The sequence below is a fragment of the Microtus pennsylvanicus genome, chromosome 13 (genome assembly GCF_037038515.1).
Source record: "Microtus pennsylvanicus isolate mMicPen1 chromosome 13, mMicPen1.hap1, whole genome shotgun sequence".
NCBI lineage: Eukaryota > Metazoa > Chordata > Mammalia > Rodentia > Cricetidae > Microtus > Microtus pennsylvanicus.
In genome coordinates, this window is record NC_134591.1 from 79888449 (window position 1) to 79905799 (window position 17351).

General features: G+C 45.3%; 1 protein-coding gene across 5 annotated transcripts in view; it reads left to right on the plus strand.

Annotated features, from left to right (window-relative positions):
• Window positions 1–17351, plus strand: part of Acot7 (acyl-CoA thioesterase 7) — a 93675-nt gene that overhangs the window by 10881 nt on the left and 65443 nt on the right. Inside the window, exon 1 of one of the 5 annotated variants that reach the window (XM_075947052.1) lies at window positions 16049–16163. The exons of the other annotated variants lie outside the window; for them this stretch is intronic. Within the exon in view, the coding sequence (XP_075803167.1) occupies window positions 16081–16163 (83 nt within the window). The 5' untranslated portion in view covers window positions 16049–16080. Of the gene's footprint in view, window positions 1–16048; window positions 16164–17351 lie in introns of those variants that run through there. 5 annotated transcript variants of the gene reach the window in all.

Below are 17351 nucleotides of genomic sequence, written 5' to 3' on the forward strand. Positions count from 1 at the left end.
TGGGGAGACTGACAGAGCCTTGGGCCTGTGGAGTTGATGGCATAGGGGCACTGAGTTGAAGGAGTGGAAATGTCACCTGATTTGTCAACAGAGCTCACACCTCTGGGAGTAGAGTCAGAACCACCTGGTCACCAAGTCAGCCTTTGGGGCATGCAGGGTGACTTCCACAGGACCCGGCTTCATCAACCTGTCCTGGCCTGTGGGAGGGCTCAGTGTCCCCACATCCTGGCCTGCACTTGCCTGTTGGTGGGTGTGTAGTACTGCCCCACTGCAGGTCTGATAGGCACTCGCTGGATGACTCAGGTTTCTCTCTGCTTTCTTATTCCAAGACAGGGTTTTTCTGTAACAGCCCTGGCTGGGACTTGCTTTTTTTGTTTGTTTGTTTGGCTTTTTTTTTGTCTTTTTGTTTTTCCTAACAATGTATTTTGTAGCCCCGACTGTCCTGAAACTAGCTCTGTATACCGTGCTGGCCTCAAACTCACAGAGATCTGCCTGCCTCTGCGCCCAAGTGCTGGGATTAAAGCTGTGTGCCACTACACTTGGCTTCTTTTTCTTTTTAAGGATTTATTATTTTTTAATGTATGTATATTATGTGTGTAGCTGCCCCTAGAGGCCAGAAGAGGGTGTTGGGTCTGTACCGACGAAAAATGAATGCAGGCAGATTGTAAAAAAACATATACAGCTTTAATGTAGAAATAGACTTACAGTACCACGGTTCCCGCGGAGAAACAGGAAGCAGAAGAGGAGGGTGGGCGCACACCCGGCAGATTTATAGGTAAACATTACCCTGAGGCGAACACGCCCCCTAAGGCTGGGCTTAACCCTACACCTCCCCCTTTTGTCTAAATAAGACAGAACTAAACCAAATACAACTATATACAATAATAACAAATAATAAATATAACAATATTGAGAACAAAAGTTTTGCTAGACATTCTATCTCAAGGAGTCTAAATAATGTAGAGAGTAAGTACAATTATATAATCTTCAACTCCATCAAAGATCTGAGAAGGGAATAAATATTACTTAACAAACGAGATATATCCAAAATGTGCAACAATTGACAGAGACAACTGACTACCTGGGCAATCACCCAAAGTCTTGTTTGCAATGTTGAGTCAACCAACTTTGGCTAAGGCCTAACATAACTGACATACCATTATTAAAGGCAAGGAACTTTCTTAGAACTATCCTACCCTGTCTTGGCAGGATAAGATAATCCTGTTTCATCCACTTAGGGATATTCTGTATCTTTGTCAGAAGTTGAGGAATGGGCTTTTCTTAACCCAAAGGCCAGTTCTGCCAAGAAGACAAGCTCCCAGTGGAGTGTCTTTGGTGCTCAACGTTCTCTCGGGAGTAGAGTGGCGTTGCCAGGAGTAATTGTGTCTCGTTGGCACAGAATTCTAGGTTAGATTAAAGGCCATTTTCTACAGCTCTTCGAAGAGGCTGAAGATTATACTATCTATAAATATAATCTCTATGTATCTAAAAGACCTGATTAACCTAAAAATAAATATGACAAACGTATAATTCTCAATACCTATCTAACTTGAAGACTAAAAGAATAAACAACTGTGCAATATATGAAGACAATGATCTTCAACTGTAAACAATGTCATTACATATCAAATGTAAACAATATTATTATATAAATAGTATCAGAGGCAGAAATGTACATTGTAATATGGTAGATGTATCAATACAATATAGACAAAGTTATAAGCATACTCTTATACAAAAATAGAGGTAGGAACACTCACATTCAATATTCAATATATCAATATACAGGAAACAGTACCAATACAATTTTCTAAAAACAGTAATTCACAAATACCAATCATCCCATCAAACCAGTTAATCCCCCCCCCTTTTTTTGAAAATACCCCTAATTCCATAAAATATCTCCCCATCCCCTCAACCCTGAACCAACCACTAAAAGATGTCCCTAACCCTGAGGGCAAACTCTGTTGGGAGAGGGGACGTCATCCTCTAAGATTGCTTCTAGCTGACATGGGGGCGACGTTCTCCTTAGGGGCTCCTGTGAAAGCAAATGATGGTAAAATTCCCAAATTAACCTTTGACCTAAGAAAATTGTAACTAGTCTCTGAGCATTTTGAGAAGGTCCGGCCAGAGTGTTGTCAAAAATGTGCACCATTCGAAATTGTCTCGTGCAGTTGGTACCAAAAAAAAGGTCTAATATTAGCGCTTAAAAAAATATTCATGACGTCATAAAAACCATATTGAGTTGATGTTGTGGGGCCCCATCTTCATCCTGGAAACTTCAAAGATTACTGTAGGAAAATTTGTTGCTTGTTATGGGAAGTTTAAACATTAACAACAAAGACATATACTGACATATAAAGAAAGACACAGATATGAGGAAAGGCAAAGAAAATTTATCAAGTATATAATTATTCTTATTCTGTCCCATTTCATGGCTCCTGACCTGAGACAGAAACTCTGAAATATCTCTTATCAACAGGCTTGGGATTGAAGAGGGACTGAGCCATAGTCCAACTCCAAAACCAGCTCTACATATTTATAAAGAAATGTTTAATAAGACATATATACATATATATAAAAATTTGATACTTACAGAATATGTCTATCCATCAGTAATTAAATATTCAGGGTCCCTTAAATTCTTTGAAGATGAATATTTTCCTGTGGAGATAAGAAGACAACCCTGCCCCCAACCTATATGTATTTCTTACCATCAATATGTTCGCCATCTTTGTGAATGAATTGTTATTTATCTTTTCCACGGGGCTTCTCTTCTTCAAACCGAACCTTTATTAATTTTGATGGTATCCACAATTTTTCCTCACCTGTGGAGACAAGAGCAAAACCCCTTCCCCAACGCAACACATATCCTGGCTTCCATTGTGAGGTCAGCACATCCTTGAAATAAACTGGTTGATTTAGTTCAGTAGAGTTTTCCATTATCCAATGTCTTTCTGCAGCCGTTGTTCCCTTCTCGTTAGCACTGAGAAAATTCAAGGTTAACAAAGCATTATGTAACCTATTTCTGGGGGTGTTTTCCACCCCTTTCTGTTTATTCAACATATCCTTTATAGTTTGATTTGATCTTTCCATGACTGCTTGACCTGTAGGATTGTATGGTATACCTGTAACATGCTTGATATTGTAATAGTCAAAAAACCGTTTTATTTTCCTAGAGACATAAGCAGGACCATTATCTGTCTTTATTTGTGTAGGTATACCCATGATAGCCATGATTTCTAATAAATGAGTGATTACTGAATCAGCTTTTTCTGAGCTTAAAACAGTTGCCCACTGAAAGCCTGAATAAGTGTCAATGGTGTGATGAACATATTTTAATTTGCCAAAATCTGCAAAGTGGAACACATCCATCTGCCAGATATCATTCCTTTGGGTGCCCTTTGGATTAGCCCCTGCAGGCAGTGGCGTTTGGTTATAGAAAGAGCAAGTAGGGCATTTCTTTACAATCTCCTTAGCTTGTTGCCATGTAATAGAAAACTCTTTCTTCAAACCTTTGCTATTAACATGATGTTTTTTTATGAAATTCAGAGGCTTGTAGCACACTACCAATCAATAATTGATCAATTTCTGCATTACCTTGTGCTAGGGGACCTGGCAGACCCGTATGGGATCGAATGTGTGTTATGTACATAGGGCAAAGCTGTTCCTGATCAAATCTTGAACCTGGATAAACAATGAGGTTAGTTATATATCATCAGGTATAAATTCAGCAGTTTCAATATGCAAAATAACTCTTTCTGTGTATTGTGAATCAGTAACTATATTAATAGGTTCTTTAAAATCCCTTAGCACCATAAGAATGGCATATAATTCTGCCTTCTGGACAGAATCATAAGGACTTTGTTCCACCTTACCCAAGTCTTCTGATTTGTAACCTGCCTTCCCTGATTTATTGGCATCAGTATAGAATGTACGGGCCCCAGTTATTGGAGCATCACGGATGATTTGAGGAAGGATCCAAGAAGTTCTCTTTATGAAGTTAAGCCTCTTGCTTTTTGGATAGTTGTTATTAATGTCTCCAAAAAAATTAGCATAAGCTCTTTGCCATGGTTCATTATCTTCCTATAATTTCTTTAGTTCATCAGCAATGAAAGGCACTATAATTTCTGCTGGGTCTCTGCCTGCTAGTTGACGAAGTCTCAGCTTGCCTCATTATAAAAATTAACTCAGAGACTTTTTCCACATAAGTTTTCAGTTTCTTACTTGGTTTCTGTGGTAAAAAGATCCATTCCAAGATAATATCATCTCTCTGCATTAAAATTCCTGTAGGAGAAATTTTTGATGATAATATGATGAGAATACAATTGAGCTCTGGATTCACCCTGTCCACATGTGCCTGTTGTAATTTCTCCTCAATCATTGTCAGTTCCTTTTCTGCTTCAGCTGTTAATTCTCTGGGACTGTTTAAATCTTTATCACCATCCAAGGTTTTATTTAAATGAATTATTAGATCAGGTGTTATCCCAATAGCTGGTTGTAGACTGGAAATGTCTCCTAACAGTCTTTGAAAGTCATTAAGAGTCCGTAGGTGATCTCTCCTAATTTGTGCCTTTTGTGTCTTAATTTTTTGCAAACCTATTTTATAACCTAAATAATTAACAGAATCTCCCTTCTGAATCTTTTCAGGAGCAATTTGCAATCCCCATTTAGGTAAAAGTATCTTTATTTCTTCAAACAGTCTGTTCAAGGTATCCATGTTTGAATCGGGTAACAAAATGTCATCCATGTAATGATATATTTTTGATTTGGGAAATTTCTTGCGGATCATTTGCAATGGTTGATTCACAAAATATTGGCACAAGGAGGGGCTATTTAACATACCCTGGGGGAGGACGGCCCAGTGGTACCTCCTTGAATGTTGAGAATTATTATAAGTAGGCACTGTGAAGGCAAATTTTTCTCTATCTTCTTTTTGTAAAGGTATAGTGAAAAAACAATCCTTTAAATCAATAACTATGAGAGGCCATCCTTTTGGTAATAAAGAGGGCAAAGGGATTCCAGATTGCAGAGGGCCCATAGGTTGAATAACCTTGATGATAGCTCTGAGATCTGTCACCATTCTCCATTTACCTGATTTTTTCTTTTCTTTTCTTTTTTTTTCTCTTTTTTTTGGTTTTTCGAGACAGGGTTTCTCTGTGGCTTTGGAGCCTGTCCTGGAACTAGCTCTGTAGACCAGGCTGGTCTCAAACTCACAGAGATCCGCCTGCCTCTGCCTCCCGAGTGCTGGGATTAAAGGCTTGCGCCACCACCGCCCGGCTCCTGATTTTTTTTTTTAACCACAAATACAGGAGAATTCCAAGGGCTGGCAGATTCTTCTATATGTCCAGCATCTAATTGCTCTTGTATCAGCTGTTCTAAAGCCTGTAACTTTTCCTCAGCTAGAGGCCATTGCTTTGTCCATATTGGTTTCTCAGTCAACCATTTTAGAGACAAGGCTGTTGGTATCTCTGAAGGGACATCAATTGCTTGTTCTTGTACAGCCTGAATGGCCGGGTTTCTCCATTTGTAATATCTTTTAATATTATTCTCAGAAATATAGGCTCTAGAAGTAGCAGGAATGTTAATTTGGGTTTTCCATTGTTGTAATAGGTCACGACCCCATAAATTCATTGCAGTATTGGCTACATATGGCCTTGATTTTCCTGTTTGTCCCTTTGGCCCTATGCATTCAACCCATCTCGTGCTCTGCCTTACTCGAGATAGGGTTCCAATTCCCAGGAGCTGAACATTTACATTCTGAAGAGGCCAATACGGATGCCAAGATTCTGGGGTAATGATATTTACATCAGCACCTGTGTCCAGCAGGCCAGTAATAAAAATGCCATTTACACACACTCTCAGCTCAGGTCTTTGATCATTTATAGAAGTTTGCCAAAACACACGTAACTCATCTTTCTGATCATTATTGCTTGTAACAGTGGGCATGGGGCTTCCTAATTGTCCTGATGAGGCACGTTCTCTGCAGTAACTGGAAATGACTGAACCATGTTTGCCATGGGGGCCTGTGAGGCCCCCCCTCTCACGTTTCCTGTCTGTATCAGGTTGCCTTGTCTATCTCTTGTAGACCTGCATTCATTCGTCCAATGTCTGCCTTTTCCACATCTTCTACATAAACCTGAAGGATGAGTCCTCCTATTTCTGTTATTTCTAGAAGATGCATTATTATTATTTCTGAAAATCCGTTGCCTACAATTCCTTTTCATATGACCCATTTTGCCACAATTAAAACATTTGGTATTCTGGTGTGTCCTTTTACCATTGGAAATTGCTTCTTCTACCCATGCTTCAGTGCCATAGTCAAATGTATCAACATTCAGTGTATGCAAGACCCATTCTTCTAAGGGTGCTGATCTGAGCTTTAAAGGCCCCAAGATCTTTTTGCATTCCACATTTGCATTTTCATAAGCCAAAGAATCAATCATTATACGTCTTGCTTCTGGGTCAGATATCCCTATTTGTACAGCCTTAGTTAGTCTTTGTAAAATGTCACTAAAGGGTTCTCTCTGACCCTGTTTAACTCTGACAAATGATTCCATTCTCTGTCCTGGGTCTTGTACCCTGTCCCAAGCCCTTAAGGCTGCTGTAGTACACATGGAGAGTGTGTTTTCATCCAAATTAGCTTGTTCCTGAGGGCCGGAAAAGAGCCCTTCACCTAGAATTTTATCTAGGGAAATGTCAATTCCCTTCGTTTTTTCCTGCTGTTCTAAAAGTCTAGCCTCTTGCCTGAATAAGCATTTCCATTTCAATTGCGGTCCACTCTCAAGTACCGCAGAGCTCAGCTGAAGCCAGTCTGAGGGGGTTGCTCTGCTTGTTGTAGCCCAAGATTTTAGCATCTCTTTAACAAAAGAGGCGTGCATCCCAAAAGTCATGACAGCCTGTTTAATTTCTTTGAGATCATTCTTACAGACAGGCTCCCATGTATCTTCCTTGATGACCCTAGGGTTTCTGGAACCAGTCACCTTCTCTGTTGTTATTACTGGAAAATCAGGTAGAGCTGTAGGTAGAGCTTTGTGGAAATTGTCCCGGAGGGATTTATCCACAGATGTAGTTAAAATTTGCCTTTCTACCCTTTGCTCTTCTTCATCAGAATTTAGAAATTCCTCAATCTTTTCAATTCTATTCACCATTGCCTTCTGCAATGTCTGTATCTCCTGTCCAGAATTATGTTCCAAAGCCTTCATTGAGGATTCTAAAGTATGAAGTTTGTCCATTAGAGATAACTTCTCATCTTTGGACATAATTTTTATGGCATAAACCGTGCCTTCTTGTATTGACAATCTTTCCGCCAATCTGTCATAAGCTTTAGACAAAATCCGATTGTCACATTCAGCAGTTTTGTTTCAGTTCCTACAGAAAGGGACTGCTGGAACTTATGATCTAATTCAGCTGTTCCTTCTTCCATAGTAATGAATTTCTCCTTAACATCAGCCTGTACCTTTTCTAAATTTTGCTCAGTTAACCGAGTCATGTTAAACAAAGGTCTGTTCATTTCCTGGAGAACTTCAAACTGATTCTTGAGAAGATTGTTGTCATTCTCAACAGTTCGTTCAACCTCTGCCTTAAGAATCCTGGATTCGTCTCGTAAAAACTTTATCATATTTCTAGTATCAAGCCACACAGTACCAAGGAAAACAACGAATCCCAGAAAGATCCATAGATGTGGGGTGATAGACACCTCTTGTAAAATCTCCTACATGGTACACTCAAAAAGGCTGTTAAAGTCTCGAATTGTAACGTTTTCAGACATTTTATTTATAAAAGAAAAAATTTTTTTTACCTGCAATGACCGGTTCCTGCCAGTGGTGGTGAAAGAATCCACTTGAGTCCACGTGGCCTAAATCTGAAAGAATTGACTCAAAACTGAAAGTTGGAGCAGACACCAGACTGATAAATAGCAATTGGGGGGGAAGGTCAGGAAGCCCGGCAGAGCCAAGGTCGAACTAAGTCACCGGCAGGGAGGGGACACGCTGTGTACTGATCACGCTGTTACAGAGGCACTTGTACCACTGTCGGGCAGGGCGGGGCTCACAGACTCTGCCGATTGCAAACCGCAGGGGCTAAGTCTCCCGTCCCGTTTGGCGACTTTCTAGCAGGCGCCAGGAAAAATCGAGTCGCTCAGAATCTCAGCTGCTTCTGCCGCCGTAGTCGGGCAGAAGCAAACTGGCAAGGAGCAGTGCTGAGAGGGTACAATCTGTGCACAGAGGGAGGCCTCCAGAGGGGGGTTGCTGCTGGCTCCCAGTGGTCGCCCCGAGGAGGCTCTGATTCCGGGCAGGTATCCGCAAAGCCTCACTGGGCGCCAAGTGTACCGACGTAAAATGAATGCAGGCAGATTGTAAAAAATATATACAGCTTTAATGTAGAAATAGACTTACAGTACCACGGTTCCCGCGGAGAAACAGGAAGCAGAAGAGGAGGGTGGGCGCACACCTGGCAGATTTATAGGTAAACATTACCCTGAGGCGAACACGCCCCCTAAGGCTGGGCTTAACCCCACCTGGGTCTTTTGGAGCTGCAGTTACAGGAGGATGTGACTGCCTTGTGGGTGCTGGGAACTGAACTTGGGTCCTCTGGGAGAGCAGCAAGCATTTTTAACCAATGAGCCAGCTCTTTACCACACTTCCTCTGACTCCTCCCCACCCTTTGAGAGAAGATGTCACTATTTAGCTGGGTTGTCCAGGAATGAGTTCTGTGGACCTGGCCGGCCTTGAAGTCACAGAGCTCCGTCTGAGGCGTGCGCTGCATTCAGCTGTCTTTTGACTTTCTGGGGACAGAGTCTGACATCAAGACTAGCCTCAGACTCGATTCTAGTTGAAGCTGGCCATGAACTCTGACCTTTCTGCCTCCACTTCCTGAGTAGCTAGGGTTGCAGGTGTGTACCACCACATCTGAACTTGGCCTGCTTTCTGGTAGGCTTGTTTTTTATTAGTTGAGTTCATAAAAGTTCTTTATATATTCTAATACAATTTTCCTTCTCAGATATTTTTCCTAGCTGCCAAAATTTGTTAAAGTTCAGGTAAGATACATTTATAAATTTAACTGTTTCAGAGTGTGGGATTCAGTGCTGTTTAGTTCTATCCATACCACATTGTCTCCAGAGAAACTAGTCCAGCCCCATCAAACTGTCCCCATCAGTCTTCCCCAGTCTCTGGCAGCGAAGGTAGAACTTTCTGAGTCTGACTGCTCTGGGGCTCCAGGTGAGTTGTACAGGTCTCGTGATAGTGTATTCATTAGTACAGGACCTTGCTCATTCGCGTGGTTGGATGTGTTGGGATTTCCTTCCTTCCTTTCTTCCCTTTAGTTTGTTTGTATGAATGTATGTATGTGACATATGGTCTCATGTAACCCAGCCCACCTTGAGATTTCCCATTTGATTTATGTGTATGGGTGTTTTGCCTGCGTGTGTATTTGTGCACCATGTGTATGCAGTGCCCTAGGAGGCCAGAAGAAGGTGTCCCATCCCCTAGCACTGGAGTTGCCGACTGCTTGAGCTGCCGTGTGGGTGCTGGGAATGGAATGTGGGTCCTTTGTAAAAACAACCAGTGTTCCTTACCCACTGAACCATGTCTACGGTTGTCAGACTTGGTGCCTGGTTTATGCAGGACTTAGAATCAAAGCTTTGAGGGCAAGTGTCACCTCTCTAGAGGTGGTGGGACCGAGGAGAATGAGGCCGAGAGATGAGGTGGGCTACAGCCTCATGCGATTGCCTGCTTTATTCAGAGCCTCCGACACTTTATACTCGAGGATTGAGGGTCACATGAGTAAAAGTGTCCTGAGTTCAAGATGTATACAATCACAAAGACTAGCCACTCTTGGCAAAAACGTGTTTTTCCATAGAGCCATGAGAAGGACAGGTTAAACCTTTAACTGAATGACAACAGCAAGTAATGATGTGTACTCTGAAGTGAACTCACTCCTGTCCACTCCACCTGGGAGAGTGTGAAAACACATTCAAAGAACAGTTCCCTGTTTGAAGAAACTGAGGTCACGAGACTCTTGATCTCTTGGAGTGCTCTCTCAGCACCCAGAATTGGCTCTCATGGCTTTGCTCCTGGTCTGTGTGCCGACAGGCGAGGACTCTGCCCACGGTGCTGTGTCCTCGGCCTCTTTCTTCCCTTTTAAAGACAGGGTAATGTTCCTCATGTGGACAGCACATGCTTCCTGTTTACATGCCTGATGGTGGCTTGTGGGCAGGTCCCCTGTGCTGACTATGACATAATGCTGCTGTGAGCATGACCCATTGGGATAGCTCTTTTGATTGTTCCAACTGGACATACTCCCAGAAATGGTTCACCAGATGATAGGGTAATTGGCTCTAGTTCTAATTTTTTACGGAGTACGCCAGGTTCCAGCCCCAAACCAGCACACTTGTTATTTTCTGTTGTTTTTAGGGGGACAAACCACGATCATGCCATGTCACCTAGCTGGTCCTCGAACTCCTGTGTCCCTTCTCTTCTCTTGAGACAGTGTCTCATTGTGTATTCAGACCCTACCCTGCACAGGCCTCCTCTGCTTTGTGAATATTGGGTGTAAAGGTGCTCCAGGCCCGGCTTCTTATTAATTTGTTTATTTATTTTTATCTATTTTTTTTTTAAATCTGTAAGACTTATCACAGCTTTCCAGGAGGTAGAACAGTTAACTGTAACTTCAATAGAAAAGTCTTGTCGCTGTGGCTGTGGTCATTCCAGTCGCTAGTGGATGGCCTCAGGATAGGGCGTAGCCTTCTGTGGTGTTGGTGTCACAAACTTACGCTGCAGCCTCCGTTCCTGAGCCAGTCACTGAGCAGAGTGAAAGAGCGGTGTGATGGCGCCCTGGGTGGGCCGTGTCTTCAGTGTCATTTGGCAGAGCGATCTTGCTCTTCACTCTCTGACCCTCTGGTGTCCACAAACACCTGGGAAGCAAGGAAGAGGGGTTGGGTAGCCATCTACCACACAGGCTTTTGGGTTCTCCCTCTAGTGGAGGTACCTGTTGGCGGGTGTCAGTTTTTCTCCACAGGCCACCTCTCTGTGTGTCCCTTGACACTCAGAGTGAGACAGGGGTGACCTCATATTCGACACTCAAAGTGAGATGGTGGTGGCTTCATATTTGGGATTGTTTGGGGCACTCCAGCCTGCTGCCTTGCCCATGGTGCATCCCTGTAGATATATAAGTATCCTCATAATTGTAGACATGTAAGTATAAATATCCCCCGACCTGGGACCGCTCTCCCCAAGTAGCCCCGGCTTGCCTGGAATTTGCTTTGTAGACCAGTCTGACTTCGATCGTCCTGCCTGTGCTTCCCAGTTGCTAGGACTGCAGGTATGGGTACTATGTCCAACCCTTCTGGGGGCCGTGTGCCAGCATGGTGTCTGTTAGTGCAAGGCTGCAGTGTTCTCAGTGATGTCCTTCCTGGGGGTCACGAGGCACAGAGGGCTTGGGATGGGACCAAGTCTCAGTCTCCATCCCATAATTGTACTTACTGAAATGGACTGAGCTCTGAGAGTGCATCCAGGGTCAGCGTGTCAATCTGAAACCAAAGGCAGCTGTAAAGAGTGTAGGCTCCTGGGAAGGGACAGTGCGGGTGGAGTTGGCACTCGTTCAGACTACTTTATGGAGGCATAATTTGTGTAGTTCACCCACTTAATGTATTTGCTCAACTTTGACCTATATGCATACATGCCTGCAAAGCTAGGCCATGGTCATGATAAGGGACAGGCCATCGCCCTTGGGAGTTTCCTCCTGTTAAGTTTTATTTCTCCCCGCCTGTGGTGGTTTGAGTAGGCATAACCCCCATGGGCTCATATATTTGAAAGCATAGTCATTGGGAGTGGTGATACTTGAGAGGGATTAGAAGGTGTGGCCTTGTTGGAGGAAGTGTGTCACTAGGGGTGGGTTTTGGGGTTTCCAGTGGTTCACCTCTCTCTTCCTGCTGCCCTTGGATGCAGATGTAGAACTGTCATGGTGCTTCTCTAGCTCCTTGTCTGCCTGTGTGCTGCCACACTTCCTGCCGGGGCAATAGTAGGCTAAGCCTCTGAAACTGTTAAGCAAGCAGCTCTCTTTTCTAAGAGTTGCTGTGGTCATGGTGTCTCTTCACAGCAACAGAACACTGATTGAGACACCACCTCTTGCCTTCCCACCTTCAGGCACCTGCTGACTGGCTTTCTGTCTTGTGGTTTTCATTTCCCTAGAATTTTATAAAAATGGAGTTTGAGCAGTGACTTTGGTGATGTATATCTAATTCGAGGCCCAGGCAGCAGTGTCGCCAATTCAGAACTAGCCTGAACTACACAGTGAGGACTGTCTCAATAACCAAGAGCATGGGACTCAGCAGTTAAGAACCCTACTGCTCTTTGAGAGGATCCAGGTTTGGTTCCCAGAACCCACATGGGACACCTGGCAACCACCTGAAACTCCTGCCCTCTTTTGGCCTTCACAGATACCTGCACACATGTGGTAGGCACGCGCGCACGCACGTACACACACACACACACACACACACACACACACACACACACACACATCCCTAGCATGTGCAGGGGCTGGACTTCATTCATGTGGCTTTCTGTCTGTATTTGTCCCTCTCTGTGACTGGGTGGCACTGCACTGTGAATGTCCCATCAAGTGACAGACGAACGGATTCTTAGGGGGCTTAGGCTGTTGTATAGAAGATGATGTGAATACTTGACCACAGGCCTCACTGGTGCTTGTGGGTGATTGTAGGCACGCTGCAGGTGGATGTAGGCTGGTGTGCTCAGCATTAGTCCTTGAATAATACACATGCTCTCTGGACTGTATCTGCTCCTTATACAGTCGCTCAGTATTCCCTCTACTCCCCACAGCCTTGCTGGCCCTAAGCTTATTTCTGTACATGCTTAGAGCAAATGAATACATTCAGATATCTCTGCAAAGACGGAAGAATTAAATGTGAGTGCCTGGGATCCTTAGTGCCAGGTTCAGTGAAGTTTCCCACAAAGACTTACTCGTTCTGTAAGCTTCAGGGCTCACCTCCATCTTCGGGTCACACTACGGAGGTTTTTACTTCTTTGCTTAAGTGTCCCTGAGTAGCTGGGGATGAGACAATGATGTTGACGATTCCAATCCTGGTGTTGGGTGTTCCCCTCTTTGGACGGCTGTAAGAAGGTGCAGAGAGGTGATCGTCTCAGGCTGTAGTTCCATTTTCCAAGTCTTCAATTTCCTCACTGTTTTCCTTACCCTTCAAGCAGTAGTTGGAATTTTCTGGGTTAGCTTGATGTGTTCTTATGAGTCTGTGACTTCCTGCCACCTTGCACTCAGCTTTCAGTCTGATAATTAGCTGTGCTGTCCACATGGTGATCTCACATCGGCTAATGTTTGTCTTGGAACTCAGATTCAGAACTGAGCCCACGCTTCACTGGGTGGAAAAGTACTGGGGAAACTGGTCACGCTTGCAAGGGCCTGGTGACTGTGTCAAAAGTGGCTTCTTTCTGGTGTCAGTGTGTGTGTGTGTGTGTTCTTTCTACTTCTTTCTTGTTGAGACAGGGTTTTCTGGAGGCTCAAGGACACAGGTTCAGAGGTATTAGCCCATTGTTGCCAGGAGGGCGGAGCAAAAGAGTTATGCCACCGTGGGCAGGAAGCCTGAAGCACAGGCTCTAAGAGATCATTTTATTTATTTATAGTTAGGATAATGAATAACAGGTTTTATTATTAGTTCTTCCTTTTCCTTCTTGGTTTATATATATGTCTGTGCACCATGTGCATGTCTGGTATCCGTGGAGTTGAGAAGAGGGAGTCAGATCCCCTGGGACTGGAGTTCCAGACAGTTATAAGACATCATGCGGATGCTGGGAACCGAACCTGGGTCCTTTGGGAGAGCAATAAGTGCCTTAATCTCTGAGCCAACACTAGCCCATCCATATGACATTTAATACACTTGTGTCATTGTCTTTTGTTGACATATGCATACCCATCATCTTTCTGTCCCCACCCTTCTGTTCTTCTCTTCCTTCCTTCCCACAAACAGTTCACACGCACACACTCACGCAATACACATGCACACATGCGTGCACATGCACACTCACACACACAATGCACGCATGCATGCACACACGCACACGTGCGCATACACACTCACACATGCACACTCACACAATCACACACGCAATGCATGCATGCATGCACACATGCATACACACACACACACACACACACACACACACTCACATTCAACTTTTTTGAGATATCTTTTTGAAGTCTGGATCCAGCTTCCTCTGGCCTGACGGTTGGGCTGTAGAGGGAAGGAACATGCCCTCTGTCTAGGGGATGTGGGTGTGTCAAGTCCTGAAAGCCTGCTGAGGCCCTCTGTAAGCTGGCCTATTGTTCTGTTGAGTTTCAGGTGCCTGGCTGGCTCTGTACCCACTTCTCTGTGACTCTAGAACTTGGTGCTTGGCGAGGTCACCTACTCTCTTTGGAAAGAATGCTTTTCCATGCTGTTGAAAGCTGCAGAAGGTGGTGGTCTATATTCCCTGGAAAAACACGAAACACAAAGGGAGGTGTGGGTGTTGCCTGTTCCTAGGCCCCCAGCTGGCTCTCCTTTGTCTGTTAGTGTAGGAGCGGTATTACCAGCTAGCGGAGTGGGTCTTTCTTTTGAGACAGGCCCTTCTATGTAGCCCTGACTGGCTTGGAACTTGCTGTGTAGACGAGGCTGGCCTTGAATTCACAGAGATCTGCCTGCCTCTGCCTCCTGAATGTTGGAATAACAGTCATATGCCACCATGCCTGGCAGCTGTGTGTTTTTGCTAAGGCTTGGGCGTGCCTTTCTGGGTCAAGGGTGCTTTTGGAGGGTCCTCCCAGAGCATTGCTCTCACGGCCAGCCTGTGTCCATGTTATTTCCCATATCCGTTTGGCTATTTATAACTTCTTGAAATAAAACTTGCAAACCACAAAGTTTACCCCTTAGGCTATACATGCGGTCCCTGGATGTTTAGTGAACCCAGATATTGCCCAATCTGTGTTCCTGGGCACTTTGATCAGCCACAGAACTGTACCTGTGCTCTACACGGTGCTCCGTTCCCCCGCCCAGGCCCTGGCAGCCGTCAGTCTACCGTCTGCCTTCTTGTACTCTAACCCAGGGCCTCATGGGTGCAGGATGAGTGTTTAGTACTGAGTCCACAGCCTTTTCCTTCTCAGAGAAAGGCTCACAGTGTAGCTGTCAGCCTCAGCCACAGCCTGCCTGCCTCAGCTCGAGTGCACAGGCTGGACCACCACTCTCTCTGCTTTTGATACCGTTGTTGTGTAGGCCCCTCAGTCCTTTTTAAAAAGTTAATTTGTTTATTCTTGTTTGTGTGTATGTGTGGTGTGTGCATGTGTGTGTGCATGTCTGTGCAGGTGTGTGGAGCCCCAAGTCCCTGTGAGGTGCTTCCCTCCATTTTTCTCCACTGGCTTCTTGTTGTTTTGTTGGACAGGGTCTACCTCTCCACTGGAACTTCCTGATTTGGCTAGACTGGCGTGTTCTGCAAACGCCTTGAGGTCTTCCTGCCTGCACCTCCCAGCTCTGGGATTACAACACTATTGAGCCTGGCTTTTATGTGGATGCTGAGAATACAAGCTCAGATCCTTTGAATCATCTCTTGATCTCCCCGCCAATCCTCTTTACGGTCAAATGATGCTCCATTTATGGACTTAGGAGTGATGGACATGAGGGTTGTTTCCTTCTTTTGGTGTATGAGGGGTGCCGCTGTAAATGCTCCCAGACGTCTGGTTTTGTCACATAGGTGACTTCTGGTTAACTTAGTAGGCAGAAGCATTAGCTCTGACTGTTCTTTTTTGGAATTATTCATTCATGTGGCTGAACCCTGGGCTGTCATCCTCTGTCATGCTCAGTTACCATTACTCTGGAGGCCTAGTAGGTGCCTTACTGTTTGGGGTGGGTAGTGTGCTTGATATATCTGGGGCCAGGTATGGGAGAAGCGGGGGTTGCTTAGGGAGAAAGCAATGCCTACCTGGAGGGAGGGGGCAAGTCCAAAGGGCACAGCACTGGGTGCCAGGGCTGCTCCCCTACTTGCTTTTGGCTGCAGCTTCTAGAGGGAGCAGAGACGGAAGAACATGCTCCTACTGCAGCGAGCCTTGTCTCTTCAAGTCCACAGAAAGGGAGTCACCCAGGCCTGCCTCAGGGAGAAGGTCAAACAGTGAGTTAGGACCTGGGAGGACCTGGGAGGAACTGGGGTTCCCCAAGTAGGAGAAGTATGTTGAGACCTGCCTTGATACCTGGGTGGTTGGAGCTGTGGTGTCCAACCCTGGGTCCTAGGATGCTTTGGTGTCCTTGGGGTGCTTTCTTCTGACTTGAAGGTAAGAAGAAATGGACCAGAACCGCAAGGCTCTGGAGCCTTGTGGTGTCTGCTGCTTGCAGGTGTGATGCCTGGTCCCGGGTCTTTCTGAAGCAATACTCTTCTGTCTCTTGGTCCAGGAGAGGGAGTGGGGGTGAGGAATACCTATCCTGGCCAGGAGATCTTTGCCTGGCTCAGGGAACCCCATCTTGCCTAGTGTACAAGGCATGGGACAAAGATGGGAGAGATGCGCTTGGTCCTGTCTTGTCGTGTGACTTACTCACATCTGACATGACCATGGTGCTTTGTCTGGATAGGCTACAGTCAGGTCTGGCACCTCTCAGGCCTGTCCATGGTGCTCTCTGCAAATGAAGGCATTTCCCCTCAGGATAAAGTGCCCCTGGGCAATCAAAGACCCAGGTTCTGCATCCTAGGGAGGGCCCCTGGCAGGCTGTGTGGGTGGGGGAAGGCCCTGAGGGCTCCTCAGAGCTGGTCTCTGACTTAGAGCTCTGAGGGCTGTGGCCCCTGGCTTCCCTCTGGGGAGAAGTTTGGTGTAGTTGGGGGAAACTTGTTTAGGATCATCTGTCCCCAGCTTCTAGGTGTGCACTAGCCCTAGGCTGTCAGACCAGGGAGGGAGGGCCAGGGAGTCCCAGGGGCAGGCTGCACACCTCTCTTTGGGGCCTAGCTCTTGTGGTGATCAGGGGAACAGGGTTGTTGCCCTCCTTCAGGAAGGCTAGCTCTTAGAGGTACCTGTAATAATTTGCCTTGGTTGCTTTTATCAGATAGTCACCTAGTTAGGAAGTCCCCCAGGGCTGGCCTGTCAGGAGCGGAAGCTGGAAGCAGGTCCTTTGGTGGGGCTGTCTGCTAGAGCAGGCCTGGCTGCTGCTTTTTGTCTGCTGGGCTCTTTGGCCTCAATCCCTGTGACAACAGATGCAAGGCCTGGGCCAGGTCAAGATGCTCTTTCTGGAAGGACACCGAGTAGTCTACAGTTGGCTGTGTCTGTTGCATGAGCCTGTTAGCCTGTAGCTTAGTTTCCATTTCAGTTCTGCC